Genomic DNA, 15,740 nt, shown 5'->3' with positions numbered 1-15,740 from the left:
TTGGTGAAAAACCCACTTCCTAAATACCAGTAAGTTGTGCGCTCTTGGAAACTTGTGCAGACTTCAGGGAGGCATCTCTGCTTGTCTGTCTGGTGTCGGACTCCTCTCAGGAATGCAGCGGGAAGTGTGAGAAGTCTTGCTTCAACTAAAAGTAGGACGGAGCTCGGTTTTCTCATGTTGCCATATTTAGTTTAAAGCCATTGTTACGGTTTTTTTGCTGTGAGAGTATGTTAACACCAGGCTGCTTGTCCAAGAAGGCACTTTAAAACTTCACATCATCGACCTGCAAGGACTGTTAAAGACTGAGAGCTTCACGGAGACGTCTCCTGCATCATGGTCAGTAGTCGATTGATCAATTGATCAGCTTCAGTAGTCACTTTAAATACCAAAAGAAAAAAAAAACATGAGTAAATGTGAAGTCCTTATTGTGGAGAGTGAGAAGCTCACTGCTAGGGTAGCCTATATAACGATTACAAAACCAGACCCTGCAACGCCAGCTTGTGTTGTGTGATTTCAAGAAGAGGATGTTTTTGAAACTTTTGTGTCACCTTTCACAGGGCTGCAGCAAGGTGATGTGGGGGGTGGTGGGGGCGGCTGTCGTCATCACGTTAATAACGATCCCTGCGGTTTATTTCAGCAGTAAGTTAAAGCTCAGGCCTCTATGTGTGTGTTTTTTCTCAGTGTGTGTGTGTGTGTGTGTGTGTGTGTGTGTGTGTGCTCTGTGTGAAATCAGTGTGAGAATAACCGTAACAGCTTGCTTAAAACTAAAAGGACAAATCAGGTATTACAAACTGTTTTTCTGTGTTTGACTGACTTTAAGTTTTTGTGATATTTTTCTTGCTGTCATAATTACTCTTTTTTGTTGTCCATTTGTCTTGTGTCAGCAGCCTTACTAAGGTGTTTATTTAAGTGAATTGTAAGTGGCTCTTATGTGGCTTTTCAGTGTAATAGCACGCTGCTGGACGTTTTAGCGCCACCGCGTGACGCACAGATGGATGCGTGTCTCCATTTTTCACTTCTGATCCAACAATAACATTTTACTTTTCTGCAGTGTCAGAATTTAACTAAGGCAACTAAGGCAAATATATTTGCACTTAGTTAAAGCATTTTATTGAGAGCAGTGTCAGTTTGCACAGATCATAAGTAAATACATACAAATAAAGACATTACTGGTAAATATACAAATGTAATTTAAAGATAGTGCATTTACAACACTGATACAGCCACTTTTCTCCTTTAGTATGTATTCAGATTATAAGGAAAATAACACAATAGAAAAAAAGAAAAATATATAGTAACCTAGACGCCCAAAACAAAATTGAAGGATTCTACATCAATCTTCTCCAGATATTAAATAAAAGGTTGCCAGATGGTGTCAAATAAGTCCAGCTGCTTGTTTCTAATCTGATCCTCTATTCACATCAGGGATATTTTTATCCTACCGCACCATCAGCAAGCATTTCTTAGCTGACATAAGGAAATAGCTTATAAGTCAACTTTGAGCTGTTGTGAGAAAGTTAAATGTCTCTGAACATTAAAAATAATAGTTTGTGGTTCAGGCCCAGTTCTTGAATCAAGAATGTCTATGGAAAATGTTGCACCAGTACTTCTGAATCTTAGGACACATTTCAGTGTATTAGAGTGGCTTCGTTAGACTGACACCTGTGGACTTATGCGACCTCTGTGCTATTTTAGATTGCATAAGGCAATGTCTGACATTAATAGAAGATTCATTAATCTGTTTTAAACATAATATTGTTCCTCTGCAATCTGGATATTTAAATCTTTTTCCCATCTCTCTCTTATAAGAGGAGTGTCCACCTTTTCATCCTGCAGAGCTGTATACACAGTAGATACGAAGTTAATCCATATCATTTATTTTTTTCAGTAATTTCAAACATGATTTGTGTTATATTAATCTGGTAAAACCAGTCAGTGTCATTTTGACCCCAAATATTTTTTTAAAAAAAAAGGAATAAAGTCTTTCAGTACAAAAGTAGACAGAGACCTTGGTCTCAGCATGACCCCTTATCAAAATAAAGGTTGAGTAAAGTTTTCAAATTTAGATTTTTCAAATTGTACATAATGTAAAATTAATGCCGTTTACACAGAGCTATGAAGACCTCACAGTACAGGCAGTTATAGCAAACAATTTGGCTCATGCTATGCTCAGGACATACTGGCATGTAACAGGAGGAGCAAACATTTGCTACCATCCTGTCTGTGTTTGGGAGCAAAGGCAACACCTATTTTGAGTAGATTTTCCAGCCAAGAGTTGGACGTTCACAGCAGGAAGAGGAGTTTTCCTTGAACTTCTATTATGAAATGATGTGATCTGACTTTGAATATCATCTTATGAGGAAATCTGTTTGCTGCATCTGTATCCGTCCCCTTCAAAAGAAATGACTGACCTGAGCTGACTGATGAGTGCCCCCTACCCCTGATAGCATGTGGTACCTTAAATCAGGGCCACAGCAAACATGAACTCGATAAAATGCTACATTCTGTTAAAACCGCATTAGTGGAATTGGAATCAGACACACAAAACAATGATATGAAGTTATTAGGAACAAACTGATTGACAAAGTCCTGAAGATTGGAATAAAGCACCTGTGAGATATGACAACTATTACACCTCTGGGTCTACCCCAGTCAGTAGGATGAGGGTTAAATAAAATATATGAATACTTCTGCTACTGGATTTCTTATATTGTTGGTGGTAAAAAGCTCAAATGCAGTATGTGCATCATTTCAGAATCGGGTGTTGCCAAGAGGCCATTCACCATTGAAGATTACTTCAATGACACCATTAGGTGGAAAGCCTACAACTTGTATTGGATATCAGGTAACAGGTCAAATCTGTAATACAAGCTGTCCTTTTGGTCAAGACAATATATGAATCTTCATGTTGTGTACAAACCTCTCACAAGTGTATTTATTGTCTTTTATGTCTGCAGACAAGGAGTATCTGCATAAAACAAGAGAAGGAAATGTCATCCTCTTCAATGCTGAAACAAATGAGGAGTCCCTATATTTGAGCAATTCAACATTTGTAATATACATATATTTTCAAATGTTAACATTTTTGCAACAATAAACATAACATTGTCAGTAATAACTTGTGGTTTATACTAATATTTCTATTATTATTTTCATTGCAGGCTCAGGTGGATGCCAATGATTATCTGTTGTCAGGTGACTATAGATACATCGCCTTTGAAAGCAATTTCACAAAGGTGAGAAACTCTCTGTGCATGTTCCCTAATTAGCTTTGCACGTGCATTTTTACATTGGCTAAACTCTTTAAAATATTTCTGTGTATGCCACTTTAAGTTTTATTATCATAAAATCTGATGAGGAAAATAGGAAAACAAGTTTTGTGTTTGCACTCTGACAGAAATGGAGACACTCTTTCACAGCTTCTTACTCCATCTATGACAGGGAGAGCTCGTGAGTTGTTGCCTTTTATTGTGACACAGTACATCATTTGTCATTATATGGACAGGTACATCACCCTCAGTTACTTTCATATTTCTTTCCAGAACATTTATTACCCCTGTGAATCTTCCAACCGTTGTGCAGTACTTCACCTTCGCCCCAACAGGAAACAAATATGTAAGTTTACGCCGTGTTATCATGCAGCCTTGTCTTCACATTCAGTTGTAATTAACAATATCACAGCTGCTTCAACATAACTGGCTTTGAAATATGCTGCCCTGGTATGTGAGGCAACGTTAGACATGTCGCATTTTGCAAACCATTTCTTGCTATAAAGTGTATTTAATAAACTAAAGTTGTGAATTTGAGTATGGATTTGTTTGACATTTGTAACTAAAATCATCAAAAACTATAAGCTATATCTACATTTTGCTTTGCAGGCTTATGTCTTTGACTACAACATTTACTTCAAATCCGACGTCACTGCTGAAGCTGTGCAGGTGACCTTCAATGGGAAAAAAAATGAGATCCTCAATGGTATTCCTGACTGGGTATATGAGGGTAATTAATGTTCTCCTTTTTTTAGATATGTGCTTCTGTTTCTCAAATTGGAAGATGCTTGAAGATTTTTTTCTCCCATCAATTTCAGAGGAAGTGTTCGCATCTAATGGGGCAATATGGTGGTCGTCCACTGGGAAATACTTGACTTATGCAGAGTTCAACGACACAGACGTTCACAAAGTGGAGTTCTCTTGGTATGGATCTGAGCAGTATCCTGAAACAGTGGCTGTACCTTATCCAAAGGTGGGACACTCATGTGCCTTTCTCAAACATGCAATATTCTGCCCTGATAGTATTTATGTATATAGCACAATTTATATCGGCAGTTCTCGGTTCATATTGTCCGCAATGTATCCTCCTCACACTCTCATGATAGTTAATAATTTATGGCAATGTTACATTTGATTGCATTTGCTGCAGGCTGGCTCGCCCCTAACCAAGGTGAAACTGTATGTGGTTGATACCACAAATCCATCCCAACGCACACAGGTGGTTCCCCCTGCGTCTGTAGCCTCTGGGTCTGTATATTCTTCACTTTGTTTGGTATTTTTAAACCTGCATCATATTTCCCCATGTTTTTGTGTCTAAGGGACTAATGGAGAGAACAGTTTTTAAAATTGGTCCAGTATGACAGAGACCACTGCAGCCGCTACAGCAAAACAGGCTGCAGTGTAATCCCTATGGGAGATTGTGCAGCATCAATTTACGTACTATAACAGTGCATGTTTTTGCCACTGACAGACTCAGATTCTGACAACATTATGGAAAACACAGAGAAGTCAGGGCAGCTGAGGGCATTAAGTGCTGGAGAGGGCACCAAAACAGCTGATGATCATCAATCATAAACATTATGGTAAATTATTTAAATTTAAGATGAAGCACAACTACAATAGGCACCATTAAAGCATTACAGGCAATGCGATATACATTATTTCTCTACATAATAAAAAACAATTGTGAAATGTGTCCCTGCCCACCCCCCACACCTTGATTACATTTTCACCTCTCTGTAGTTAGCTTTTCGATTGTTACAAGGACACAATAGAATTTGGGCTGAACGTTTAGTTAATTAACATTAAATTAAATATTAATTTGATACTACTACAAATATAACTACTACTGTCAAGGGGGCACCACCAAGCAATTACACTACAGCCCTGTTTCCACGGAGCAGTACAGTACAGTTCAGTTCGGCACACATTTTTTCAGTTTCCACTGTGAAAAGTTGTGGATGGTACCAATGGAACCGTTCTGTACCATCCCCATTTTTGTTCACCCCTCTGTTGGGGTACCTGGCACACAGATCTGGTACTAAAAGATGGAGCTGTGAACACTGCAGTCCGTTGACTGCGAATAGAAGACGGTCACTCTGCTCAGGGCTGAGTTGTGGCTTGTTTTGTAACCACTATTCATACCATGAGGAGTCTTGCGTACATTAGTAATCTATAACTATAAAATGAAAGGATGTTTTGCTGCCACTTTGGAGTTGGAGAAAAAATAATTTAATTCACTGGGCCAACTGCCGGGGACTTTTAAGGTGGAATGTTTACTTGTAATGTCACTCAATGCATAAGGTGACAAAGTGAATCCATCAGCACACCTTAAATTTCAATAAGACAAGTTTGACTGTTACTTTAGTTTTTATTGTCTCTCTTGGATGACACAGACTTTTAGTAACGAGTGGATCTTCAAGCGTTTAAAAATATTTCGACTTGATAATGTGAACTGCATATATCCTAGTCCTCACTCAGAGAAAAAAGAAGCGTCAGGAAGTGTCTTAGATTAGAAGGACTAAATGCACAAACCTGCTATCTTTAAATATCTCACTGCAGCCTGTTCTATTTTGTGCTGAAAATGTCGGCATGCAGCCTCGTTCTGTGGACAATAAACAAGGTGCAGACTGATAAAGAAGGAATTACAGTGAGTGCTGGACGGAGCAGTGAGTGGCAACAACCCCGCCCACATTTAAGGGTACTGTTTGTGGTGGAAATGCTAGGTTCTAGGTACCATGTCTGAAGGGTTACTTTTGGTACCATACTGAAAGTGTTTGCTGAAAACGGAGCTTTAGGACACCTGAATTGAGAATAGCAACCCAAAAAGAAATTAAGTGTTTCGCTTTACCTTTCGCTGATCCGATCTGTTTGTTAATGTGTGCAACCAAGTCTCACTTAAGGAGAAGTCTCGTTCCAACATCTCATGGACTTTTCAACATTTTCAAAAGCTAAATATTTAGCCATGACAATGCTATTTTACGTAACACTAAGCTCCACTTTCTCTATTCCAACACAAGTTCTTCCTGGTATTCCTCTCTCCAGCTCTCACTAATGAGTTCACCGTTGTTTTTTCTGCAACAAGTCACCTGTCATGAGATGAAGACTTCTCCTTGAGAGAGACTTGGTTACAATAACAAACAGTCCAGCAAAAAGTAAGGAAAAGCATTTAACTTCTCTGACGGGTACTTTTTGTCATGCTGTCAGACACTTGTTTGAACAATCTGAGCCTGTCAGTGGCAAAACAAACACTTTTACTGGACGTAAACTGACAGTAGGAGAATTGTCTGTAGGGATAACACTGCAGCCTGTTTCACCACTGCACCTGCAGCAGTCCGTCTCAATACTGGACCGATTTTAAAACGTGTTGTCTCCATTAGACACCAAAACATGGGAAAATATGCATTAAGTTTTCCTCTAAAGCGAGCTACACTGAAAACAGAGGCAAATACAACATCCTCATGGTCTGCCTTAACCTTGTCACTTTGTGTTGCCTTTGCTCAGCGATCACATGTTGTGCTCAGTGACCTGGGTTACAGACGAACGCGTCGCTGTGCAGTGGGTCACAAGAAAACAGAATTATGTGGTTGTACAGATCTATGACTTTGATGGAAGCAGCTGGCAAGAAAAGCAGGTAGCTGTCACCTCTCTGCTTCTCTGGATCATGACCAGCACGTTGACTTCACAGTCTTATGAGGAAATGCTAACGAAGTGCAATAATCTCTGCTCTCTATAGAAATTTGAACAAACAAGCAAGACAGGCTGGGTCGGCCATGTAAGTTTCCAAAACGTTACCACCATTTTCACCGTTTGATTCAGTGCATGGCAATAAAATCTCACCTTGTTTTTCAGTACGTGCCCTTACCTATTTTTATGGCTGAAGATAAACTCAGTTTCTACAAAGTTATGAGTGACACTCAGGGCTACAAGCATATCCATTATATAAAAGATGTAAGTATGTTTCATTTGTATATATTCAAAATGTACTGCTCAGTCGCTGTTGTCGTGTCTTTGGTGTTGAGTGTTTGGTTCACTCGTTTCTTCGAAGGGCAAAGCAACACCTATTACCTCTGGGAAGTGGGAAGTCATCTACATATCCAAATTAACAAACAATGCCATGTGAGTGATGTTGTCAAACATTTCTAGAAAAACGACATAAACCCTGAAGAATATTATTAAGTAAATACATGTAAGTCTGACATTGTGATTTTTTTCCCCAGATATTTTGTGAGTAATCAGGACCAAGGCATACCAGGAAAGAACAATCTTTACAAGTAAGGAATTCCTGTTATCTGTGTGATGCACCCTAACAGACACATTAGCCGAAGCTAATTAGGATCCAATAAACAGTAAACAGGAGCACAGCAAATATTACAACATTTGGATGAACTGAATGACACGAGTTGTTTGTTTACCAGGGTTGCGATTGGAAACAGCCCCTCTGCTCCTCAGTGTCTCACCTGCGACCTGCATAAGGACAGGTGTCAGTACAACTCTGCTTACTTCAGCTTTGACGCCTCTTTCTACCGAATGGACTGCTACGGTCAGTTACCCATCCACATTTGCTCTTAAGCAATAACTCATTCACAGTCCATGTGTTGGGATTATCTGTGGTTGGGAGCATCTGTGACGATAACCTGAGTGAAGAAGTCAAAAAGCAGACGTTACGTACAATCAACTGTTTGTGCATTTTCTATTTTTGTCTTAACCAGGACCTGGGTTGCCCCTCTACACACTCAGGGACAACAGGGGCTCAGGTGCAGGTCCGTATACTCACTAAGTCTGTTGTTGAAATATTTATTACAGTTGCATATTTTTTTCAGTTTTTTCATATTGCCATCTCACTATGCGCTGTACAAATATGAAGAGATGCAGATTTATTCATTTATCTTACTATATAATGACAAAAACTCTGTCTGTGTGTCTGTTCCACGTTTTTCTCCTCACTGACCTGGTCAATCCATGTGAAATTTGGCACAGTGGTAGAGGGTCATGGGAGGATGCAAATGAATCAATATTACATCAATTGGCCAAAGGGGGGCGCTATAGCAACTGACTGAAATTGCAAACTTTGAATGGGCATATCTCATGCCCCGTATGTCGTAGAGACATGAAACTTTGCACAGAGATGCCTCTCCTCATGAGGAACAAGTTTGCCTCAAGAACCCATAACTTCCAGTTATATAGATTTTCTTTTTTTTTTTTTTTTTTTATTTTGGAAAAACACTTAAAATCGATCTCTTCCCGACCGATCTGCATGAAACTCGCTGAACATAATCTAGGGACCAATATCTAAAGTTCCCTCTTGGCAGAAGTTGGAAAACTTACTAAAACTGAGCTTCTATAAGGCAATGGATATTGCGGAGGGCGTGGCTCATCACATAAAGGTGTATAACATCTCAAGGGTTTCGCTGATCACCACGCAACTTTGTAGGCATGTGACCACACATAATCTGAGGGGACCCCTCCATTATTGACCCCATCAAACAAAATGGGGGCGCTAGAGAGCTAATTTCTTATCTAGGCCTAACTGCCATATCGATTTTTACTAAACTTGGTAGATATGTAGAACAGTGCAATGTAACTCTAATTGGCAACTGGGTGGCGCTATAACAACAGAAAAATGCTTGAAAATGGCTAAAATGCAACCGATTGCTGTCTAATTTTTGGTATGACTAAGTCATGGTTTGGTTTGCTGTACATAATCACAGAAACTGTCAGTCAGTCATTTTGTCTGTCCCACATTTTTCTGCTCACTGACGTGGTCAATCTATGTGAAACTGCACATAGGCATTGAGGATTGGCATAGGTAGAAGGTGACAGAGCTACCAATGGATATGGACTAGTATGTTATTATTTTCATGACCTACTGTCATTATTGTATCACAGATTAGTTTCTTTTCTTGTCGTTTAACTAAGAAATTCTCCCGTTTTTCAGTGCTCTCAGTGTCAATTATACAAAATTAAAGGCTACAATGTGTTATAGTGATCTGCTTTGTATGTTCCACATATGCACAAAAATATTCCACAATTACTTGAAATATGACAATATTCTGAGTTGGATGAGGGTCATGTAAAGCAGTACTTCCCAACTGGTGGGTTGCAATCCAAAAGTGGGTCGTGAGTCCATTCTGAATTGACGGCAAGTGGCTCACAAATATGTCAAGTTTGTAAAAAACACACTTTATTTTGAAGTACGGTGAATTTCCGACACATAGATTTTATTTTGAAGTGCCGTTTCGTGCTGTAGAGTGAGTGACTAACAGACAGGGACTTAACAGAGACAGCAAACTAGCTCAACTGCATGTCCAAACACAAGTATGATGCTGAATGTATTAAACTGTGTGGACCTTAAACTAGCAATGACTAAGGAGAAATCTGGACCTCGCGGCTGGACCAGTTGGGAACCACTGATGTAAACAGCATGTTCCTCCTGGATAATCCAAATAAGGCAGTTTTCTGAGTGAAGCATCTTCTGATCAAGACATGTGCATGCTGGTATTATTCAAGTTTTAGGAGTGTTCTGAAGAATCAGAATCTCAACTGGAATAAAAAAACTGGAATATTTTGTGTAACTGACTGTTCAGGTTGAATCAGACAGCTGACAGGTTTTAAAGGTGCTTAACTGTTTGTGCTGTACACAGAGAAATGCTTTTGATAGTCAGTTTTATATTAAGTTTTGTGCACATCAGTTATTACCAGTATGACAATCAGTTCAATTATCTTTTTTTTTTCTCTTTTAGAGCTCGCAGTTCTTGAAGAGAACAAGGAGCTGGAAAGTATTCTGTCTGAATTTCAAATGCCAACAATGCAGTATGGCACACTAAAGATTGCAGGATATGGTGAGTAGAGCTGCAGTGATTGTTGATTAATCATTTAGTCGATCAAAAGAAAATTAATCACCCACTATTTTGATAATCGATTAATCATTTCAGTCAGTTTTCAAGCAAAAATGCTAAATATTTGTTGTTTGAGCCTTTTAAATATGAGAATTTGCTGCTTTTCTTCAACACTTGCAATAGTAAATGAAGAGTTTTGGGGTTATGGACTGTTGGTCCACAATTTCAAGATGTTACTTTGGGCTCTGGGAAATTGTGATGAGCATTTTTCACTTTTCTGGGGGCGAGATTTTTTAATGAAAATAATGATTAGTTGCAGCCCTAATGGTGAGACAGTACAGACAAGGAGGCAGATAATCAGTTTATTGCTGTAATGACTGACTGTGGAGATGGGCTGAAGAGTGGGAATGAGTGGAAATAGTGGAGGGGAGAGATTGTCGACAGGCAGGAAAACTGGCAGGCGGGCAGTGAGGAATCCTGGAGCATACGGAACAAGCATAAATACAGCTTTCAAGAACACAAGGAAAGTGTTCTAGAAGTGTCAAAGAGGAAAGTTTAAAATAGGATCTCTTTTTCGCCCAGCCTATTTCTCCTAGACATAACTGAGCTCAATGTGACATCAATATGACATTTTGACCACGTTCTCACACTTCTTAAATTCAGCTTGTGAGAAGTAGCTTTCCTCTTGTCTTCTTATTGTTATGTTGTTTTCCCCCTCTCACTACAGTAATCTTTATTTGTCTGAAATAAACAGCTCTTGAGATAACAGCAAGGTCCACAAGAAAACTTGATTGGCTTATAAATGAGCCTGCATAATTCAAAAAAATTGTCTTAGTGATCAAAATTAAGTCTCAACTCTTTGTATTTCATCTGTTGTTAGAGTTGAGAAACCTCTGAGAAGCCTATGAGCACAGCAAAACAACTCTTGCGGATTTATTCTTTTGCTCCTAATTTCTCCTAAGGGGTGGGGGTCAGAAAGAACAGATAAAAATATAGTAATATCCAGAAAAAGAAGCCGATTTATGTCTAGTGAAGACAAAGAAAAAACTAGCAGCAAAATTTTCCTCTGGGCGGAGGCCTGAAAGTAACTGCTGCGCTGTCAGACGGGAGGACATAACACCTTCCAAACCCCTCCAGTACGTTTGAATGCATGTAAGATAATAATCTGTGTTTGGTGTGTTTTTGCACACACACTAAATAAGCCTTACCTCATTGGAAAAAACAAAATTGATGCAAACATTTTTCGTTTCAAAAGTTTAAGTGATGGACACAAGATGTCCACAAGAGGTTTCAAGTTTCATATTGGACTATGATTGGCTTCTCAACCATGTGTGATGTCCACAAAAACCTGCTCATACAAACTCACATGGAAGGTGAGCATGGAGAAACGTTCTCCCTTCAGCAGATGAATGTAAAAACAGTCCTCTAGTATCTATGCTGCACAGTGAGGGTCAAACGTCAAGTACGGGAACAACAAGCAAAACACATTTCTGAGTGGAGGGGGACTTTAAATTCAGAAATATTTTACCATGTAGGGAGATTCAAATGAGGTTTTACTCTTACTAAGTGACTGTAACTGGAGGATTGATTTTGACGTATTTTAATCACCATGATGTTGGACATCTTAGAAGAGAAACAATGATCATTATCAGATACTGGATGGACGTAAATGGTTTAATTGGAGTAAAACCAAGAATTAATTGAAATTTGTCTCTATAATTTTATGTTTTTCTCTCCAACAGATTTTTGGTATCAGATGATGTTGCCACCCAATTTCAAGAAGTCAAAAAAATATCCTCTTCTTATTGATGTGTAAGTACAACACTCCTCACCACTCCGTCCCAGTATAATTTAGTGAGCATTCATTAACATTTAATGACATACATATCATCTGCTGCTGACCTGTGCAGGTATGCCGGCCCCTGTAGTCGACAGGTGGACTATCGTTTCAAGCTGAACTGGGGCACTTACCTCTCCAGTTCACACGGGATCATTGTCGCCAGCTTTGATGGAAGGGGAACCGGCTACCGAGGTGATGAAATAATGCACGCTATCTACAAGCGCCTTGGGACGTTCGAAGTGGAGGATCAGATAACAGCTGTGAGGTAAAGTGTGTCTGAACAGTCAACATTCAGTAACCTCTGTGATATGACACGCACTGTGAAGTGATCTCATTTGCTGTTTGATGTTTTGACATGATATTCATAAATATTTCATAATAAAGAGAAATGTGGTTATGACATTGTTTTCTGATAAATGATCTCTGTGTTGTAGGAAATTCATTGAGATGGGTTTTATTGACAAAGACAGAATAGCAATATGGGGCTGGGTAAGTCACACTATCACTTGTTACTTTCTGTGTTTCTCATATACATAACTTTTTATTCATTGTTTTTTCGTTCATTAATTTTATCAATTCTGACCTTCAGTCATATGGTGGCTATGTCACCTCAATGGCCTTGGGTGCAGGAACTGGACTCTTCAAGTGTGGAATAGCAGTTGCCCCAGTTGCCAAGTGGGAATATTATGGTTGGTGTACACACATGCACTTATATATTTTTCTGCAGTTTATTCTGAGAGCACTATAGTCATCCTTTGACATCACCACAGCACACTGAAAACAGGAGCAGCCTCTAACACAGCTGTCAGTCATGTCAGTCACTCTGTGAACTGCGGTCAAACTGTCAGAGTAGGCAGCACTGATCAAATATGAATCAAGATTATGTAACTGCATTGCCTATTTCTCACCTCAGATGTTTTCAGAAACGTATTGTAGTGTACTGCTAAGAATGTTTCTGACCCGGTCGCCATTTTGGAAACAGTCGACCAAGGTGTAAGCACCACCCACCTGCCGGATTTTCTCAATTCACAGCTAAACAGTACACTAAAATATGTTTCTGAAAACATTTGAGGTGAGAAATAGTCAGAATCTTGATTCATATTTGGTAAGTGCTGCCTAGTTTGACAGTTTGACCGCAGTTCATGAGCAGTGATTGACAGCTGTATTAGAGACTCCTCGCCTCTGACTGGTTGTTTTTGTTCATTTTGTTCCTTCTAAAACACTGTCATACTCATGACAGACAGGTTTTTGTATCAAAGTCGATACAGCAACGGCCATGTCTTTTTTTAATTCCGTGCATTATTCCGCCTTGTCAGAGCCTGGTACCTACATTACCCACAATGCAACTCAACTGATGCAAGTTTGGTCTGAGATTCGGTGGCTAATGTAGCCTTGAGCCGCTAACTTAAAGCAGACTTAAGGAGCAGGCTACTGCCGTCAAATAAGCCTTCTTTTTTCTAACTCCATCATTTTCAAACTTGCAGTCCTCAGCCCCAGCTGATGCTGACTCGAGTGACATCACTTGAGGCAGTTCATCGAAATTCATCAGTTCATCAAATCCTCCTCTGATGCTACAATAGGCTTTACCCAACTTTTTTCACACAGGCAGACCTCAAGACCTGTCAACGGACATTGATGTTTAAAATCAATGGAGTTGTCCTTTAAGGATTCAAATCTCTATTTAGATTTTGTCAGTTATCTGAAAACCTTTTTCCCTCTGTTAAATAAACTTATGCAGTGCCCATTCATAACCTTTACCTACCTATACCTAGTCATTGCCAACAGCCAGCTATTTGAGAACAGGCTATTTCTGAGAACGAAGTTACATCGCTGATGTTTGAAATGTTTGAGTTTCCTACTATGTAACATCTCCAATCTCTCTTTCTTCATCTTTTCTTGAATGTTCCATAGTGAGCAACTGTAATGAGCTGTATACACTACAGCATGTCATTCGGCCGTGTATGTTACGAAAATGCATATACAACAATTTGTATGATATCTAACAAAGTAGCGCCCCATTAATGGCGCCATAATGTTACGTACTTAATGTAAATTTACATAGGTTAGGTTTAAGCAAGTAAAGTTAGGCCACATAGGTGAGGTTTAGGAAAAGAAACATTGTGAAGATACACCTTAAAATGACACAAAGTTCACTTTATTTTACACAGTACAGAACACTACTCTCCTGGAGGAAAGTCCTGTGATTTGTGACCTATCCACTACCCCTGCCTGCCTCCTTATGCTGACCTTTGGCCTTTTCACTGCTCCCCTATTCCCATTAGCGTCATTGCAGCTTTCCCAGCTGCGTTGGTTGTACACAAATTACTGGCTCATGATTATGTGTGTTTCATACAGATTGTGGTGCATTACTTTTCATAGGTATTTGTTCAAACAGTGCATGACAACAGCCTGAATTTGTATAGAATGCACTGCGTATTTGTGGTCTTAACTGCGGTTACTTTTACAGATGCAGTGTACACTGAACGCTACATGGGCAAACCTACGGAGAATTCAGACTCTTACAAAGTAAATATTGAACAAGTCAGCCTTATCACAATAATCTTTTCCAACTACTGCAGTATTCTGCCTTGAGACATACAATACCTTATTAACAGGGGTGTTTACTTTTAACAGAATTCTACAGTGACGGCCAGAGCGAAGAACTTCAAAACAGTAGACTATCTATTGGTTCATGGCACAGCAGATGGTACGTTTCATCCAAACACTCTTCTTTTCAGTCTCTTAGCATGTGTTAACCCTGTTTCTCAACAGTGCACCAGGTAACACAGTAACACCATAAAGCCACATGGACTCTATTTGCCTTGAGATTTGATGTTAAGTCACGTATTGAAAGCACTGTCTTTCCTGTAGATAATGTCCACTTCCAGCAAGCAGCACAGATCTCCAAAGCTCTGGTGGACGAGCAAGTGGACTTTGAGGCAATGGTAAATATTGGCTTAGGAAAGTGGCGCTAATATTGGCTCTGATGGTGTTGATTTAATGAGAGAAATAGAAATCTAAAAACTGCCATGTCTTGATATGCACAGTCTAGAATATGTATGACTTAACGTGTATAATTTGATAATGTTACATGGAATTAAGTATTTTAATTTCTGTGCACTAATCTGATTTTGGTGTTAATTTCAGTGGTACACTGACAAGGACCACACACTCAGAGGATCATCCTACCATCATATATACACCCTCATGAGCCACTTCCTGCAGAAATGCCTCGTTAATCCCAAATAGATGTGAAGAATGCGACAGCATTTAGTGAACACAGGCTTTTTTTTCTAATGTGTATATATATATGTTATTATTTTGCTGATATTCTGAAGCATCAGGTTTAAGTCTGTACATTTGTTTTTTATGTGCAATAGATGTTCAATTGTTCTCACACATGAACATGTGTACTTTATATGAATTTAGGGAACCTTTGTCAAAATGTCTAACATATAAAACATAATAAAAGCCACTGCATGCATTTATGGTTAAAACATTTTTTATGTGAATATGATATCATACAATAGATCACCACACTGGTTTGTTGTGTGAGTGCTGCATTTGTGTTGCAGTCATGTTTTATTAAATAAACATTGTTTTGAAAGTTTGATTGTTTGTACATTTTTTAGTTCAAATTATTTTCCCACACAGCCTTACTGTATAAACATGCAATTAAAAAGAATTAATAGTCCAGTGTGTAGGATTTCAGGGGATATAATGGCAGAAATGCAATATAATAAGTATTTTTTCAGTTATGTTTAATCAACTGAAAATAAGAATCATTGTGTT

At 38.9% G+C, this 15,740-nt stretch overlaps 1 protein-coding gene across 2 annotated transcripts; it reads left to right on the top strand.

Annotated features, from left to right (window-relative positions):
- Positions 1-10: 10 nt before the first annotated feature.
- LOC125899584 (fibroblast activation protein, alpha) lies at positions 11-15,559 on the top strand. Of its 2 annotated transcripts, XM_049594003.1 has the most exons (27): positions 24-151; positions 258-336; positions 558-639; positions 2,756-2,845; positions 2,958-3,052; positions 3,162-3,236; positions 3,398-3,450; positions 3,543-3,615; positions 3,879-3,999; positions 4,088-4,242; positions 4,420-4,517; positions 6,774-6,903; positions 7,006-7,044; positions 7,122-7,220; positions 7,318-7,388; positions 7,490-7,543; positions 7,688-7,812; positions 7,982-8,032; positions 10,013-10,111; positions 11,851-11,920; positions 12,019-12,213; positions 12,383-12,437; positions 12,538-12,637; positions 14,416-14,474; positions 14,583-14,655; positions 14,820-14,893; positions 15,096-15,559. In XM_049594003.1, exons 2-27 carry the CDS (start codon positions 334-336, stop codon positions 15,195-15,197), a joined length of 2,241 nt encoding a protein of 746 aa, XP_049449960.1. In that variant the 5' UTR covers positions 24-151; positions 258-333; the 3' UTR covers positions 15,198-15,559. The 2 variants fall into 2 exon arrangements, with proteins under 2 accessions (XP_049449959.1, XP_049449960.1); XM_049594002.1 differs by having other exon boundaries at positions 11-336.
- The last annotated feature ends 181 nt before the right edge of the window (positions 15,560-15,740 follow it).

This window comes from Epinephelus fuscoguttatus, linkage group LG13 (assembly GCF_011397635.1).
Source record: "Epinephelus fuscoguttatus linkage group LG13, E.fuscoguttatus.final_Chr_v1".
NCBI classification, from domain to species: Eukaryota; Metazoa; Chordata; class Actinopteri; order Perciformes; family Serranidae; genus Epinephelus; species Epinephelus fuscoguttatus.
Note: the sequence above shows the minus strand (reverse complement) of the source record. Positions and strands in the feature narration are given on the sequence as shown.